Source organism: Nanorana parkeri, unplaced genomic scaffold, assembly GCF_000935625.1.
Source record: "Nanorana parkeri isolate BGI_ZX_2015 unplaced genomic scaffold, ASM93562v1 scaffold399, whole genome shotgun sequence".
In the NCBI taxonomy this organism is placed as follows: domain Eukaryota; kingdom Metazoa; phylum Chordata; class Amphibia; order Anura; family Dicroglossidae; genus Nanorana; species Nanorana parkeri.
In genome coordinates this window covers 79,254-96,101 of record NW_017306667.1, presented here as the reverse complement: position 1 = coordinate 96,101, position 16,848 = coordinate 79,254, and the positions used below count along the sequence as shown (strand labels likewise).

The window sequence follows — 16,848 nt, the reverse complement described above, 5'->3', positions numbered from 1 at the left end:
GTCACTAATTCGTATCACTTCTCATTTGTTTTAGTGTTTCATGGCTGGTGACAAAATCATTTGTCACACAAACAGTACCTGAGGTATGAACGAACAGATTCCTCCACCAACGCTTACAAGTGTTGGTGGATGAATCCACCGCTGTTTGCACTGTATTTTGACAGCAGCAGCCGGCTGCTTTCAGAATACTCAAACAGAGCTAGCAGCTTAGCTCCAAGCTCCCTTCAGCCGAGAATTTTCCATCTGGCTCCTGCAATCAGTTGATCGAGGGATTCCAGACGGAAGGGTGCTGACAGCGGCACCCACTGTGCGAATTTTAGTAAGTTCATCACTAACCGTCCAAAATTTGCACCGTGGGTACCCGTCTTGCATAGTGTTTAGGTCTAATAGTTGCAAGGGGACAGTACAGAGTAAGGACATACTGGGGTTTATTTAAGGCAAATAGGCTGTTCACCTTTCATGGGAATTTGCACTTTGTAAGTTTTCCTTTAGTTTAGTGAATGAGGTGAATCTCTGCTGATTTCCATCATCCAATCATGTGTGAGCAAAAATGCAATTGCAAAGTTAAATTTTACCACATTCACTAAGCTAAGGGAAAATTCCCCTGCAAATTGCAAATTCCCTTGCAAAGTGAACAACCTATTTGCCTTTAGTGAATCAACCCATTAGGTCAAACTTGCAAAGCTACTCAATGGGCCTTTAGTCCTTAACAATACTGCTAAAGTATGTGTGCCTGTGTTTAGGTTCGCTCGGAACACTTCACATGTAAATTTAAAAAAAGGTCCAGTCTACTCCCTTTGCCTTCTCAGTTCAAACAGTGTTTCTTTCAGTATAGATGTTTGAAGGAAAATCATAATGTTTTTGGTAATTTTTTAGTATACAAGTATTCCTTTTTCTATCTTTCCATGATTGATTATTTATTTAAAAACTTTATTTGACAAATAAACATTTAATATTGAGTGTACTCATGACACTGATTTTTCTCGGGTTTTCTAAAGATACAGCCCAGCAGCACTATCTGCTTACAGTCTAATATAAAAACCCCATGGGCCCTATGAGAAGAGAAGAGGGAGGGCTGTTTGTCAATGTTCTGGCTCATTCAACTTTGTGTGTAATCTGTGCACCTGCATTTGAGGTATGTTCACATTACAGACTATTTTCCAAATAAAAACCCCCCAAACTTTGTATGCTTATTTACATGTTTGTATGTTTCTTAAAGAACAATCAAGACGTTTTGGTCCACGATCAAAAATAAAGAAATACCTGATCCTCGGTTCTGCAGCAGTAACTGGTCACCTTGCTCCCCGTCCTCTCCAGATGTATGTCCCTCAGAGTCTTTACATCTAATAGATCTGTATTGGATCCTTAGAGTGCCGGAGCCCTGGGGAGGAGAGACTGCTGGGACCGGTTTAGCAGCCAGGTGAGACAGAGGATCAGGTATTTCTTTATTTTCGATCCCTAGACAAAACGAGCACTCAACCCTTGCAATGTGGGGGTCATTTTCAAAATTCTGGAGTTCTGCTTTATCTGAGGACCTTAATTTATCACTAACAGGGGTAACATCTGACAAATTAATGAAAACCAAAAAGTAGCCAAAAACATTCATGAAATCTTGCTCTAGGTCAGTCAGACATGCAATCTCCAACACACAAGTGAAAACATTTGCCTGACATTGCCTGCTTACATTTAGATTACTGAATGACAACAGACATCTCCTGCCCGAGCCTTGTTGGGGGGGAAAGCTGACTGGCTGGGATGGATTTTTGTGGCTAAACACTATTGCTTTTCCCCTAGAGAGCTGAGCACTAGGGGTTTTCTGTCGAGCACTCCTGCCGCCATCTCAATAGGTACAAGGAGCAGGAGGGCACCGTGAAGCGTGAATTTAGGCAGATCCAGTGGCTAAATACCAGGTCTCTTTTATAGTATGTAGTGTGAACCTGAAAAAAAGAGCATTGGGGCATGTTTATTTAACAAAGAAAGCAAACAAATGGCTAATAGCAATCAATCAGATTCCATCTCTTTTCTGGTGATTATAAGGAAATATAAGACGTCAGTCCACTTTTCCACTGATGTCACGAGTGTTTATGCTTTGTGTGCAAATGCCACTATTGCCAGCTATAAAACGCTGCTTATGATCCTCCTTTATTGGCAGTGATATGTTCCAATTATTATAAAGCAATGAACCAGTATTGGTGTGGCAAAAATCAACAGGTAAAAAGGTAAAGCAAACACCTTACCTTTATATTATTTTCAAAATGTATAGAATATATACTGTATACATATCACAAATCAGTTTCAAATGGTATACCTGACAATAACATACAAAAACCAACAATGCATTTTCTTTATTATTTATTTATTTAGGTCAATTAAAGGCATACAATGTTTCATTGAAACTCAAAACGACTTCACCAACACTTGTTGGCTTAAACAATAGTCATATTTTACATTTATACAAGAGATGCTAAAATATGTATTGCATGAGCCCCTATGTTGTATTTAACAGTAAAATAAGCAAAATCCATGTGCTAATTCTACTACCCCATGAATGGCAAAACCATTAAGAAAAAAAGATAACTGATTTATTTACAAAAATGGACCCCTAGCTGTCAGTTGTTTTATTAGACATAATATGGACCTTCCAAGCACTGTAAAATAGTGTACTGCAAACATAGAAGTAATTTCATTCGTTGACCAATCTGATTTTTGTTTTTTTCAACTATTGTAATGGAAGGCCCAAAGTCAAACGTTTATAAAAAAACAAATCAAACAAATTATAGAGTCAAGAATTCTGAAGTAGTACTTGTTATGAAATATCCAATCATAGTTTAATAAGCAGCTACAATTTTCTCCATTTCTAATATTCTATATACAGTATCTTATAGAGGGTGATGAGGTTTTTGCTTGTTTAAAAACCTTTTCAGTGTGTTACACGGTGTAAGTGTTAAGTTTGTATCATAGGAAAGAGACTGCCTAAAAATAAATGTGTTATACCTTGCTTAAACGATCAAAGTCCCTATTAAAATGGCATTACCACTTCAGGCTATGATGTTAACCGTAAGGTGTTTCTTACGATGTCTGCTGCTGACAGATATTCGAACACAGCCAAGGATGGGTTCCTGGCATGTCCAAAATGGGCTAAAAATTTCCCTAGTAATTTTGGCAGTTGAACAAAATCTGACAACGAGGTTATTGATGTCTATGGTGAAATGCCATACACATGGGTCTCCTTCTATAATATGTTACAAAGCAGGAGGTAGAGTAAATTTTGCTTTATCAATTGCTCCAACATTTGTCTTACCAGACCCTTAACTTATGTAAACATCTTTCACTTTCCAAAACTGCTTAAAGCTGACTGAATGCTATGGTAACCTCTTCATTGTTGTTTTTTGAGGCATGTTATTAAATAAAGGCTTATATGAGCAAGATGTCAGTGTCTTTCCAAAAGGATCCTTGCTGTCTGGGTATGCTTTTAAAGCTCTATAGTTGGAAAGTGGAGAGGTATAATAATACAAAACCGTTTTCACTGAAATGAACAGGAACATGTTTTTGTCCCAAGCTTTAATTCCCTTTACACCGCATTACTGAAGAAATAAACAGCTCACTCTTAAATAAAAACACTACTGGTAGGGGCATTGATGTCACAAGATATGTACTGCTTCATTTCTAGGTTAGAGGTTCCCTTGAATGCTTTGTGTTAACCATCTCCAAACAATGATGAAGACGGTCAACATATTTAACAAATAAAAATGTATCTACAACTGAAATATTTACAGGCTATTTATATATTTACACAGTTCTTTTATACATATATCATAAATATTGAAAAATAGGTTGCTTTTAAATGAGTCAATGTTCTACAAAGAGCACATTAGAGTATATATTCATCCGTGGAAGACAATGAGATGATAGAAGTGGCGTTTTAAAGATTTTCATGATGAAAAGGTGTGTTAATGTTATTTTCCTTGGTTATTTATAGCAGGTATTTGAACTATCACACTGCACATGTTATACACCTGTATTTATATTAAAAAATTATATAAGTAGTGTGTTCATACAGAAACAGCTTTATCTGCTGTGTACATAAGTTGGATAATAATATCTGTATGGTAAGACTGTGCGTTAATTATGTGAATAGCAATGCAATCTACTGTACATTATATGCGAGAACTAACAATATATTGTTGTACCGGTTTGTTGTGTACGTATTGCCTATACAGAATGTCAGCAATCTGTAGTAGGTATCAATATAGTATTAGTTACATCAATAATGCATGTTTCAGCTCCTGATAAAAATGGCTTTTGCAAAGCACGTTATTAACTCTGCATAGGAAGCAAGTACACTTTAATTTGGAACAGTCTGTTTAGTCTTGCATGTAACATATATGGTTTCAACCTCTTGGTATCTTATGCTCACATGCAAGAAAAAAACTGTAAAATATTGTGTAAAGACTTATGGCCTTCTGGTGATTTTTCAGTCATTAAACATTCTAAATTGGCAGTGTAAGTGTGACTTACAGGATTGTGGGGATTACTTTCTACAATGCACACAGTAAACATGTTCTGAGCAATAGAAGAACAAATCAGGCCCTGTGGTTCATGTTTAGGAAAACAGAAAACAAAGTTGCTCAAGTAATTCAGTAATTTATAAATTAAACATTTAAATATTGAAAAAAAAACTATACATGATGTAAACTGTCAAGGGCTGCAATAAATTAGCCATTTAAATATCTCACGTATGTACCGTGCGTAGAAGATACCTGCAAGTAACATGATAAAGGTCTGATCGTTAACTTTTTTTTTAACATCCTGTGTTGCTTAAATAACCAGGTAAGAATAATTTGACAAAGTCGTTGCACCCATGCTAAAAGGAGTATTTCGACTTTCAATTTTTTTTTTCATGTTCAGAAAGGCCATTTCAGTATGAAGATAAACTACACTTTCCAGCAGTAAGCTGGTGACACAGAAAACATTGTTCAGTCTGCTTTTACAAATGTTTCTCTCCATATCCCATGCTCAAGTGAATATTTACTAAAATACTGACTATGTTTAAATATACTGAAGCAAACCAGTAAAGGGTTCTTTAAGCACAGTTTCTGTGTAACTCCCCTCAGAAATGTGTCCAATTTGGTGAGCAATTTTTGGTACAAAAAGAGGGGAGGGATCTGAACCCTCCACCAGATGAACACTTTTGCTGTGTAACATTTACTCACTTCAAATGGTTCCTGTAGGCACATTCAAGTAATAACATACAAGTATGAGTAACAATAATTGACAACAACCAACCATGTGGCTTCAATAAAGTTTAGATTGTGTGTCCATTCTCCAGAATGGAATAAAATTACTTCCTTCTGCAAGAACCTTTGGAATAAAGAAGGCATTGTCCTTGTTGAGATGTAGAACTAATCTCTCAAGAGTCTCTTTGTTCTACAAGAATGGATGTCTTGAAGGAAGTTAAACTGCAAGCAATGGTTACATTTCATTCTCAGTAGAAAGGTTGGGAGTGAACAGTTCCACTTCAAGAAAAGTGCCATGTTGCTCACCAATTTGTCTAGTGTTTGTCAGGAGAAGCACTGTGGATCCAGTCAATAATAATCAAGGTCATACTTCCAGTCATAACCACAAAGCCGCTAATGAGGAATAGTGTAGCCTACAAAAAAAAAAAGAAAGTTGTAATTTCATCTGTAGAGTTAGTGTGATTATATGAAATGAGCCAGAGTACCTGAAGTTAAATACAATGATTGTCATACATTTTATGAATTATTATTAATGTTTATTATTCTACTTTCTTTTTTACACCTCCAAACAGTATGGGGGTTTCACAGTATGAAAAGGCCGGGGTCTCATTTTAGCTCTCGGAAGGCTTAGCGCCATATTTCTATGTAGCTAAAAGGCCATGATTAAGTATGGTTATATATGGTCACTATTTTCAAGCTGACAATAAGTATTTGTACACTGAATACACATTTGAGTATTGGCAGTAAGGTAAAAATGTATGGCCTTTTCAACAGAGAGGAAAATATACCTAGAGGGTTATTCACTTCAAGGAGCCGAAGGATTAAGCAGAACCTTTGCCAATCCTTCGGCTCGCTTCGACTGCGGGAGCCCTTCGGTTCAGTGGAACCAAAAGGCCGCTGTACGGGCTATTCACAATAGCCCGTACAGCATATGCTTCGGCTCAACTGAGTTTAACACACAGCTGAAGCGGGGAGAACAGTCTGTCGAAGCAGACTGTTAACTCCACAATATGTAAACTAGGGTTGCACAGATACCAAGTACAGTGCTCGGTACAAGTATGAGTACATGTACCGATACTTTTGAGCTCCAAGACTACACTAGAGAAAAATTAAAAAATTAGGAGGCAGCTGTCATTTGTAAGGAGCACACGGAGCTCCTGGGATTTGTACATCTCTGTTTTAATGTACGATTTTGTTTTTATAAATATAAATAAAGGGATGCACAGATACCAGTTTTGCGAGTACGAGTACTGGTACTTTCCGAGTACTTACAAGTACGAGTACTGATACATTTTTGTTTATTGTCATGTGACAGTTTTTCTAAAGCAATACAGACTAATGATTTCAGGACAGTGGTGGAGCGCCAGAGCCCGGCCCCAGCTGCAACCGCAGCAACCCTGGTAGTTCTCATGAAAATGCTAAGTATCTGCACTGGTACTCGAAAAGTATCTGTGCATCCCTAATGTAAACAAATAAATAAACACAGCGTGGGCTCCTCCTCCCAAACGTTATAAATGTAAGGAGGGACCCCCATTTAAAAATACAAAAAATGCCCTGACCAATCCTAGACTGTCTCCCCCCTGATATCGGCCGATTCCCTGTTTATTTTTTGTGTGCAGCTGCTGTCTGAATACAAAGAAAAAAAAGCATCAGATACAGTAACAGGGGAAGCATTAGCTCCCTGTTATCTGCTGATTCCCCAGCTATGTTTGTTTTTTTTCTATTATTCTGACAGCTGTCGCAGCACGCCGTCAGAGTAAAGAAATAAAAAAACAACAAATAGCATAGGAATGAATAGCTAGGCTGCTATTGGCCATTTCAAATTGGAATAGCCAATAGTAGGCTGGATATTGCACCCGCCTACTGCTGCTGTCAATCAGCAGAGGTGGACCTCATGGAGAACTTCAGATCCACCTCTGGTGATTGACAGCTTCATGGCTGAAGCTGACAGCTTTTTCTCCATTCAGATCGGCATCTAACAGGTTACACAGCAGGGAAATCCTCCCCGCTGTGTAACCGGTCACGGAGCCTCAGTGGTGAGGAGCAAGTGAGGGACACGGAGGCTCCTCCCTTCCTCCTTTACACTAGCTTTGGGACGGGGCTTTGTCTGGCGGGGGCGGAGCTTAAGACGACAGGAGTCGGAGCTTTGGTAGGCGGGGCTGGGGAATGCCTCACCTTGAGCAAGAGGTACCACATGTCACTGGTCATTACAATGAGAGCTTAGCGGAGCCGGCTTTGATATTACCGCTGGCGCAGCCGAGCTCTCATTGTGATGACAGCTGGTCCCGGCCAATAGAAAACAATTGGGTGGAGCTAGATGTCACTGCTAGCTCCGCCCAATCGGTTTCTATTTAAAATTTTTTTTTTTTTTTACTGTTTTTCTATTCTGCTCGGTACCACGGAGGTATCGAGCAGAATAGCCGAGCCAAATGCCGCTGGGCGGCATTCGGCTATTCATTCACTGCTATTCGTCCCCTATGATAATAGGCCGAACAGCAGGAGTAGCCTGCCGGAGGATCAGCTTAGTCGATCCAAATGTTGGATCGGCTGAGTCGAACTCCTTCTGCACTTCGGGTCGGCCGAACACGCTGAGCATGTTTGGCCGACCCGAAGCCAGCAAGCCGATGTACAGCTGATTTTAGCCGGTGTACAGCTGAAATCAGCCGCACAAGCCTGAAGTGAATAGCCGAACAGCGTTCGGCTCACTTCACTTCGGGTCGGTTATTCACACGGCTGCCTTCGGCAGCTTTGTGAATAACCTGCCTAGTGTTTAACCCTGGTTGACTAGAGTAAATTTTGGGTCTACTGTATGTGCTCTTTCTAAACTTGGACTATTTGAAGAACACATAGATTGTAATAGACAAACAAACATGCAAACATATACACTATGAAACAGAGTTCTGATTGTTGCTGTACAAAACCATCTTTCACATAATAGGATGCTTACCCCAATCTTCTGCACTGATCTCATGGGTTCCTTTGTCACTAGCTTGAGGTAAAAAGCTGATGGCAGGATAAAGACCAGCATAGCAGCAGCAGAGGCACCTAGAATAAAACATTACAATAGAAAAGATTAATTAGTTTCTACACAAGCAGCTGATTATTAAATAAACTATTTACTGCCAGGCATCATTTTTTCCAGTGGTATACAACTTATTTACTCCCAATGCAACACAATGGGGTCTATTCACAAAGCTGCCGAGGGCAGCCGTCTCGGCCAGCTTCGTCTTTCAGCACGGCTCAGCGCTCGACTGAGCTGCTCGGCCGTGATCGGGAGCTGTACGGGCTATTGTGAATAGCCGTACAGCACCCCCTCGGTTCTCCTGAACCGAAGGGGTCCTGGTGCCGAAGCTAGCCGAAGGATCGGCCGAAGCTACGGCCAGATCCTTCGGCAGCTTTGTGAATAGACCCCAATGAGTCTAATGCATAACTAAGAAGAAGCTGACAGATAGATCATGCATTTTGGACATTATCTTATCTTTTGCCATGGACCAAATGACTCACCAATAAATCCAAAGATATCCCTGATGGTTGGGACAAAAATGACCAGGAAATTGGTGAATGCCAAAATAAGAAGTGTGATCAGAATGTGGCGCCACCATGCAAAGTCCTTCCCAGAGCACAACAGCTGAGTGATGGAGCTGCGGATCTAATATAAAGCATAGCAATGTTGAGTACATTCAAAACAACACAAGAGGAAAAGTAAATCAACTGACAATATAGAAACTTTTTATCTACAGATGCAGTAAACTCATGCAACACAGCTTGCATTAAAATTTCTTGTGCCCTACAATGCAATTTTTATGTAATGTAATATTATGATCAAAGATAATGTTCTGCAAAAAATATATACTTGCAGCCAGCTTTTCCATGTGAACTTGTTTATGTTTATTTTGTCTTTCACAGTCTCCAATAAAATCTAAACTGCATTTTGTTTAAGAGTTGTACTGCATTTACAGTTAACTGAATGTTAGCTATATTGCATTTATAGGTGTCCATCCTAAATTTAAATATATATATATATTTTAAAGTAACAGTACTTACTGGGAAAATAACAATAGGAACAGTTAGTGTGACAGCCATGAGAACAGCCAAGCGCACAACGACAAATATTATTCCGGCTCCTGGAACCTTGGAGTAAGTGTGGAGTAATTCCGGCTCGACCCGTCCTGTTGACAATAAAAAGACAATTGATTTTGTTTGATATACTGTATATATATATATATATAACTATACTGTATATATTTAAGGTTTGTACATATTGAGAACCCTAAAACTATTTGTTTATTTAACTCTGTTGGGAGGACTGTGTCACTGTCATTTAGCTTTGCATTGTCTGTGCAAGCTGGGCTGAGATGTGTCAGGCATATATTGTCACTGGATTCTCTGAAAACTATGCAAAACAGAAGTATCGATTTTTCAGTGAAGTTGGCTTTTATGATACGATTGTCAAGTACTTGAATGTTCCCTGATACCCCAAAAATGCTTAGAGAAAGTATTTTGTTAGCAGTATGTGATATAGATAGATAAGTAATATATAAAAGGAAGTGATGAGCAAGTTCACAGATTTGCTATGCTTGTGAACCATCAGACCTGAACTGGCAAACAGCCAATCACCGCAGATCAGTATAATTCACTGAATCAGGGTCCAGGCCCAGACTCACTTATCAAGAATGAAAGGGTTTGATGATAATGATATTTTTAGATTCATGGATTTGAAGCAGGTTCATAATATAGTGAACTGTGCAGAGAGATTTAAAGATTAAATGATATTTAATAAAAAAAGATTAGGAGAAGGAATTGTTTTGGCATATCAAATATCCTGACACAGCACTTAAAATGTACCCCAATAAAATGGGATTAAAAGGAGAAAGTGGATAACTTTTCAAAAACAGGCTGATAGGAGTTTAGTTGCATCAGGTTTCATTTACTGATTAGCATCTACAGACAGAACAAGTTGGTAGCCTTAGATGTTGAATGTATTTTATGTAATACACATGAATTAGTAACTGAGTAATAATTACCATAGAAAGTCAAATATCCGAAGAGAGCAGCCAGAAGATACATGACAAACATAGCGGAAAAGGACACGTTTGAAACATTCATCATCCTTTTGCGGCTGCGGCTGCAGGAGGGAGAATAAGATACTTTTAGTACATGCCCATTGGCACTCAATGCTCTTTTCCTGGCTTAAAATAGAACAGAACATACCCTTTAAGTTCCTGGTAAATGGGAAGGACAGCTGGGTGACAGACAAAGGAGAAAGTTAAGATGGGTACCGCATACACCGTCTGCAACAGAAAAAAAGGCAAAAAACTCAATTACTCAAATAAATATAACCTAAAATCCCTACCAACATGTGTATGGTTAGATCATAACAAAGCACGATAAATGAGTGTTGTCTAAGAATGGGTCAACTTTACCAAACCATTTTTACCTGGGAGTTGTAGACAAAGTATTTTGGTGTGCACATTTCACCATCAATGGTCTCGTTCAGCTCAACACTGTGTATCGGAGCATGTGTGGTTAAGTGAGTCAACGTGTGGTTTAAAGTCATGTTGATAGCATCATTTTCCAGCAAAAGAGGACACGTGAGCTGAAATTTCTTGTAGATCACCTAAAATGCAAAGAACAAAGACGATTAAAGACAGCATAAATATTTTAAATAAAAATAGTGTCATAGACATAGCTATGGTCTCCACCAAACCAACTTCACCAATCACTAAAATGTTGGTATCACAAATTATCAGCTAGTGACAAGTTTCCATGTTAATGTACATCAGCCAGTCCTAACCAGTTCCAGAGTCACAATCATATATAACAAAAGGGAGCAAGACACTCCATTTATGATAAAAAAATAACGCTCAAAAAAGATTTGAAATATAATATACCATTATTTCCAGTAAACTTTTATCAAATTGGAAAAGATCTGCACTCAGTGAGACCAACAGGAAGCAATGCCAAATCTTATGGCCACATGTGACTCCAACTCACTGGTTCAGGATTATGTATACTGCCTATTTTTGTCTCGTCAATATACCTATATGCTTCAAAAACTTGTCTACACAAGTGTGGTAATTTAGAGGGACAAGTCTACCCAAAACTAGGGATGCACTGATATCGATACCGAGTATTTAAGCAAGTACTTGCGCAAATGCTCCGATACTTACCCCCGATACTGGAACTTCCGCTCAGGAAGAGATTTCCTCTGACTGGCAGTGGCACGAGGGAACATGGAGCTGGCTTCCCAGCCAATCATGAACCCGGGTGGAGGGTAATGACTCGCTGGCCGGCTTCATGCTATGTGGCTGGCTCGATGCTGATTGGCTGGGAAGCCAGCTTTTTGGCCAATCAACATCGAGGTAGCCAAACAGCATGGAGGCGGCTTCACGGGCAATCAGGAAGCTGGACTGTGGGTAAAACCTGCCGCCCGGCTTCCTGATTGGCCTGCTAGCCGCTCTCCATGCTAGTGGAAGTACCAGTACCAGCGAGTACCAAAAAATAAATATTGGTACTCGTACTAAATACTGAAAAAACAGTATCGGTGCATCCCTACCCAAAATCAATGACCCAGCTTTTGTCTTGCACTATTGATTTAAATCATATGAACTTGTTTTAAGCCTGTTCCAGCAAATATTAGCGGTTTTCACATTACTAGACTACATTTATGTTATAACATAGAGACTGCAACAGACGAACAGAGGGAGTGGAGACTTTAAAAAAAAGAAAGACTGAGTGGATGGAAACTGAACCAAGCTCTAAGACAGGAAGTTCTTGCACCTTGGGTCCCTAAAAAATATAAGAAGCCAGCAGGTGTCTTCACCCACCAGACACTGGTAACCACTAGCATATAATTTTGAGAAGACTGACCCTTTAGTAATATACTTACAACAATGAGGAAGAACACCATACACAGCAGTGAAAAGCCACTCGTGTAGCCCAAATATCCTGGAATAAAAATAAAGAGAACTTAGAACATAAAACACAATTTGAATATCTTACAGATAAGTTACGAAGCACAATTCAAAAGAAAAAGAATAGCAAAATATTACGGGTCAATTAATAATAATTTGTAGTACAAAACTGGCCAAACAAATTACAATTTCCTCTAGATGTACCAACAACTATGTAGTGTAAGAGCCTCACTGACTAGATGTAAATTTAGTAAATTGTTTGGCCATGTAATTGTTCTTAATAGAGTTAAATAGATTATATAATCAGATTGTAAGGAGTTAATTTCACATCATGAAAAACTTACCCAGGTTTCTCAGTAGTGACAACGGAAGTATGAAGATCACAGAAACTATTATAACCAAATAATCTCCATTTAGGTACCAGTCACTGAAAAAAAAAATCAAAGCATAAATTCAGAGGCAGCATAGTAAATAGGATTTGTAAAATTGCGTTGTGTAATCATAAGGTCATACTACTTAACAGTTCCTTCTTTCAAACCCAGGAAGAACATTAAACGGCTTTAACAGTCACAGCTGGATGATTTTATTATAATTTTTAAAGTTATGTAAACTGGAGTGTGTCATGCTAATGCTATCACATGCCTTTGAGGGAGCGAACACAGTACTGGTTCAAGAACTAATAAAACTACGCTCAATATTCCAGCATTTAGCATGTAACTGCCAGTAAAGGGCTTGTTTTGGCATCTTATGAGTACAAGGTATTAGAACATGCTTTCTTAGGCATGCCTTTGCTTAACAGAGAGCAACTGAAGAGAGCACTCTATTTGCCCACAGGCATGCATTTCAGTGGAATGTGGTGCGTTAAGTCACTAAACAAAAATACTTTGAAGCACTGCAAAGACTGCTAAAGGGACTGGCCTCTGTTATAAAACTTTTAACACAACAGAATAAGTAAAGTATGTTGGCCCTGTTAGAAAACAGAAAGCTACTGAAGATAACCAGTCTTTATAGCACAGGACTGGTTTCCTCACTTGGTTCACCTGCGCCCAGCTCACATCTCAATATGTGTTTCCACGGTCCCACATGGTTGACTACTGGGGCTCTACTCTGGGACATTCTACTGTCTTTTATCAGATTTTTCCTTAGGTTCTTAGTGTATAATGAATGTAAACTTTTCAGAGAGGGTTACTCTGATCACTGACCCTCATATATACTAATCACTGCTATAGCCTATACTTGCTTGGCCCCTCACTTAAGGTACTTCTTCTCTTTGGACTGGGTGTTCTTCTGAGCAGGGCACTTTTTTTTTTACCTTATTACTTTCTTTCCAAATCATACAGTTCTAGGTTAAAGCTTTTAAAACTCTCAATAATGATTAAATATAACTTCTTAATACCAAAAGTTTAAGTTACTAACTTTATATGTAAAATAAACTGTGGCTATGCTGAAAAAATAAAGTTTCATGGGGTCTTTTGTATCACTTCTCAAACAAATAAAAGTTTGCAATATACTTACTTAGCATTGGGATCAGCACCGGCTAGCTCCTTGATTACAAGAGGCAGTTCATACTTCACTATATAGAGGTAGCTTGACATTGCTGCAAAAATAAAGGATATGGTAAAAAAAGCACTTTCTTATATATAGCTGCATGTTGTGATACTGGTAGAAGTGAATTACCTACCTCCAATATTTTGCATGGTTATAGATCCAGAAGCTGCAATTTTTCCAAATAGGCCAAATGCTTTATATCCCAACTGCTCATATAATAAGGAACCTAAACAAATTAAAACATTTTATCAATGAAGATTTCTCAAATGCTCATGTCGTTCACAAGATATGACATATCAAATACATACCTCCTTCATTTGCTGTCTTTAACAGTAGGTGAATGGAATAGAGAGAGAATATTGACACAAATGTCAACAGGATCCTAAAACACAAAACAGAAATAAATGGGTGAAAGTTGCCAGCAAAGGTGTGTTAGAGCAATGTAATAAATATTGATGTATATGAGGACTCATGGCTTCGATCCCACTGTCTGACACATTACTTTATTATTACACAAGGCCAGCCCAAACCTGTCACTTTCACACTGTACTGTGAGTTATCGCACTTGCTGCGTCATGTATTATCATAACCCTTTGAAGGCTGCAAAATACCCCTTGGGCCACGCATCTCTAATTTTGCAAGTATGTAAGCAGTGATACCTTATAAAAAACACATTAAAGGAGAACTATGGTGTTAGGGCTTTTCCCCACAGTTCTCCTAAGGTTAACGGGAGGACACAAACTAGCGTCCTTCCGTCACCAGGTCTCAGTATACAGCTACAGCTGTACTGTATACTGTACAGCGTCTACAGCTCGCGGTATACTGAGACGCTGCAGCCGGAACGAATCCCGACAATTCTGTCTGGATCCACCCACCCCCTCCCCCGTCCGTTCCGCCAGTCAGCGCTGGAGGATCGGACAGAGGAGGGGTGGGGGGAATCCCTGCAGGGCGCCGTGAGTGACAGTCACGGCTCTCTGCACGGATAGATCGGGAAGTGAGCGAGAGCCGGTATGTGTTCGCTCACTTCCCGATCTACTGAGCCGACCTGTGACAGTTTCATTGTCACAGGTCGGCTCAGATTATGAGGCTGAGTGAGAATCACTCGCCTCATAATTCTCCTTTAAAGAAACAACATGCAGTATTTGTTTAATCTAAGCTAATAATGTAAAGCTAAAAAGTAAACCAAATGGTCACCGCTTGCACATTTTATAGGTGCCCTCTATATTTCACATATTACAGGATAATGTACAAGGAATTTAAAAGAATGATGCTTCAGAGCTCCTAATGTTCTTTGTTTGTTATTGTTTATTACAAACTTTAAAGAAAAGAAGCCTGCTGGTAATACAAATAATGTTATGAGTAAATGGCAGTGCCCATGATTGTTTGCAGTGGTGGTGACCAATATCGTTGAAAAATGTCAGCGCTGCTTATATAATGACTAAACAAAGGTCTCCAATAAGAGATAAGACCTACATAAAAATATAGATGATACCAGTGAACTAATGGTACTACCAGCTGCAAGAGCTGAAGAGAAAGTGTGACTTAGACTAAAGAAATCGAGGGTTGGATTTGTGCTTTGTTTCACTGTTAGAAAGCAATGTTTCCTTTATTTTAAAAGGATGGTATTGTCTTAATGTGCCTCATTTTCGGAACTAAAAGGCAGTGCCAAAACTGTACAGAACACTGCACAATGGAAACAGTGTACATTGTTGTTCTTTATTAAATAATAAATATTCCTTTCCAAATCATATCCTAGATATGCTGCCCCTAGTGGTGACTAGTAAGAATACACTGCCCTATGTGACATCTACAGAAAGCCTCAGCACAAAATGACAAGAAAACAAAAAAAAAAAGGACATCATTGAAAATGAGATACTTACATAAATAGTGCAATCCCAGTGTTAGCCATGGCATAGGATAGACCTAGAATTCCACTTCCCACAATGGCGTTACTGAGGTTAAATACTGACATGCCAAAAGATGTGGTCCCTGGAAGCTAAGAAGAAGAATAGAGTATGTTAATGATGTAACAAAAAACATACACCATACGCAGCCCATTCTATCCTAGCTTATCGAGACATTTAAACATGCACACGTAGGGATGTACTTACGTATTCAGTCTCACATTTCTTCTTTGTCAAAGTAGGCTCCAGTAGGAAATTTTGGTTCTCTGGATCCATATCATAATGCCTAAAAATGAATTAACACTTAATGAGTTGTGTGATCTAGATCTCCAATGAGCATCAAATATTGTGCAAGAGTTTAATCACATAAGATGCAATTGCACTTAAATATAGAGTTTTATAGCAATATTGTTGCACTATAATGAAACGCATATAAACGAAGGGTACTAACCCTTTAATAGATAGATTCTTTGCTGGATATTCCGGGTAATTGAAGTCATCGTTGCTGTTGGAACTAGCACTGTCCTCATCCGGAGAAATATTAAACCTTCCCATCTCTTGTTTGCTCATATTGATAATAAAAGATGAACCAAGAAGGTGTTCACGAGGACAGTTGATGTAGTCTGTGTGGCTGTGCCTGCAAGGAAGGAAAACGTCAATACTGCAGTGGGCAACATGACCACGTGATGCTTTATCATCACGAGCCAGCTGAAAAGGGAAAGATGGGAGGAGGTTTGAGAGTGGAAAAGTACTAGCTCTTCTCATCTACAATACAGCAAATTCCAAGTAACAAGGACCGCCTCATCCCCCCTCCCTATGTCCCTCTCCACCCTCACTTGTCAATCATAATGCATTCCAAGGCCATGAGCAGATATTTAATCCCACCGAATTCAGGGCATTGTGTTATGGGTCTTCCATATAAGAATACGATACATTATTTAAACGCTTTAATAGTAAAGTCAATCATTATTAAAGTGGTCATCATCACCACTCTTATACTATATTGATGTTAAACCGCCTGGGTATTACATGACAGCATTATTGTGAAGGATAAACCATAATGTTGCTTCACCATCTACCATCATTAACAGACACAATGACTGTCGGGCTAATGTGATTATCATGAAAAACACATCTATATAACCCAGGGGAATAATGAGCATATATTTTCTCATCAATGATCATAACAAATATACATAAGACACATGGCAATTAAATGTAAAAGGTTCAACGAAAAGAGATGTG

At 38.8% G+C, this 16,848-nt stretch overlaps 1 protein-coding gene across 1 annotated transcript; it reads right to left on the bottom strand.

Moving 5' to 3' along the window:
- Positions 1–4,803: 4,803 nt before the first annotated feature.
- Positions 4,804–16,239, bottom strand: SLC38A2 (solute carrier family 38 member 2). Its single transcript, XM_018559487.1, has 15 exons — positions 16,055–16,239; positions 15,811–15,889; positions 15,580–15,695; positions 14,008–14,081; positions 13,833–13,925; positions 13,667–13,748; positions 12,496–12,578; positions 12,127–12,185; positions 10,675–10,854; positions 10,449–10,528; positions 10,262–10,362; positions 9,282–9,406; positions 8,742–8,886; positions 8,185–8,282; positions 4,804–5,650 (listed from the first exon to the last, which is right to left on the bottom strand). Exons 1-15 carry the CDS (start codon positions 16,171–16,173, stop codon positions 5,552–5,554), a joined length of 1,533 nt encoding a protein of 510 aa, XP_018414989.1. The 5' UTR covers positions 16,174–16,239; the 3' UTR covers positions 4,804–5,551.
- Between the last annotated feature and the right edge of the window lie 609 nt (positions 16,240–16,848).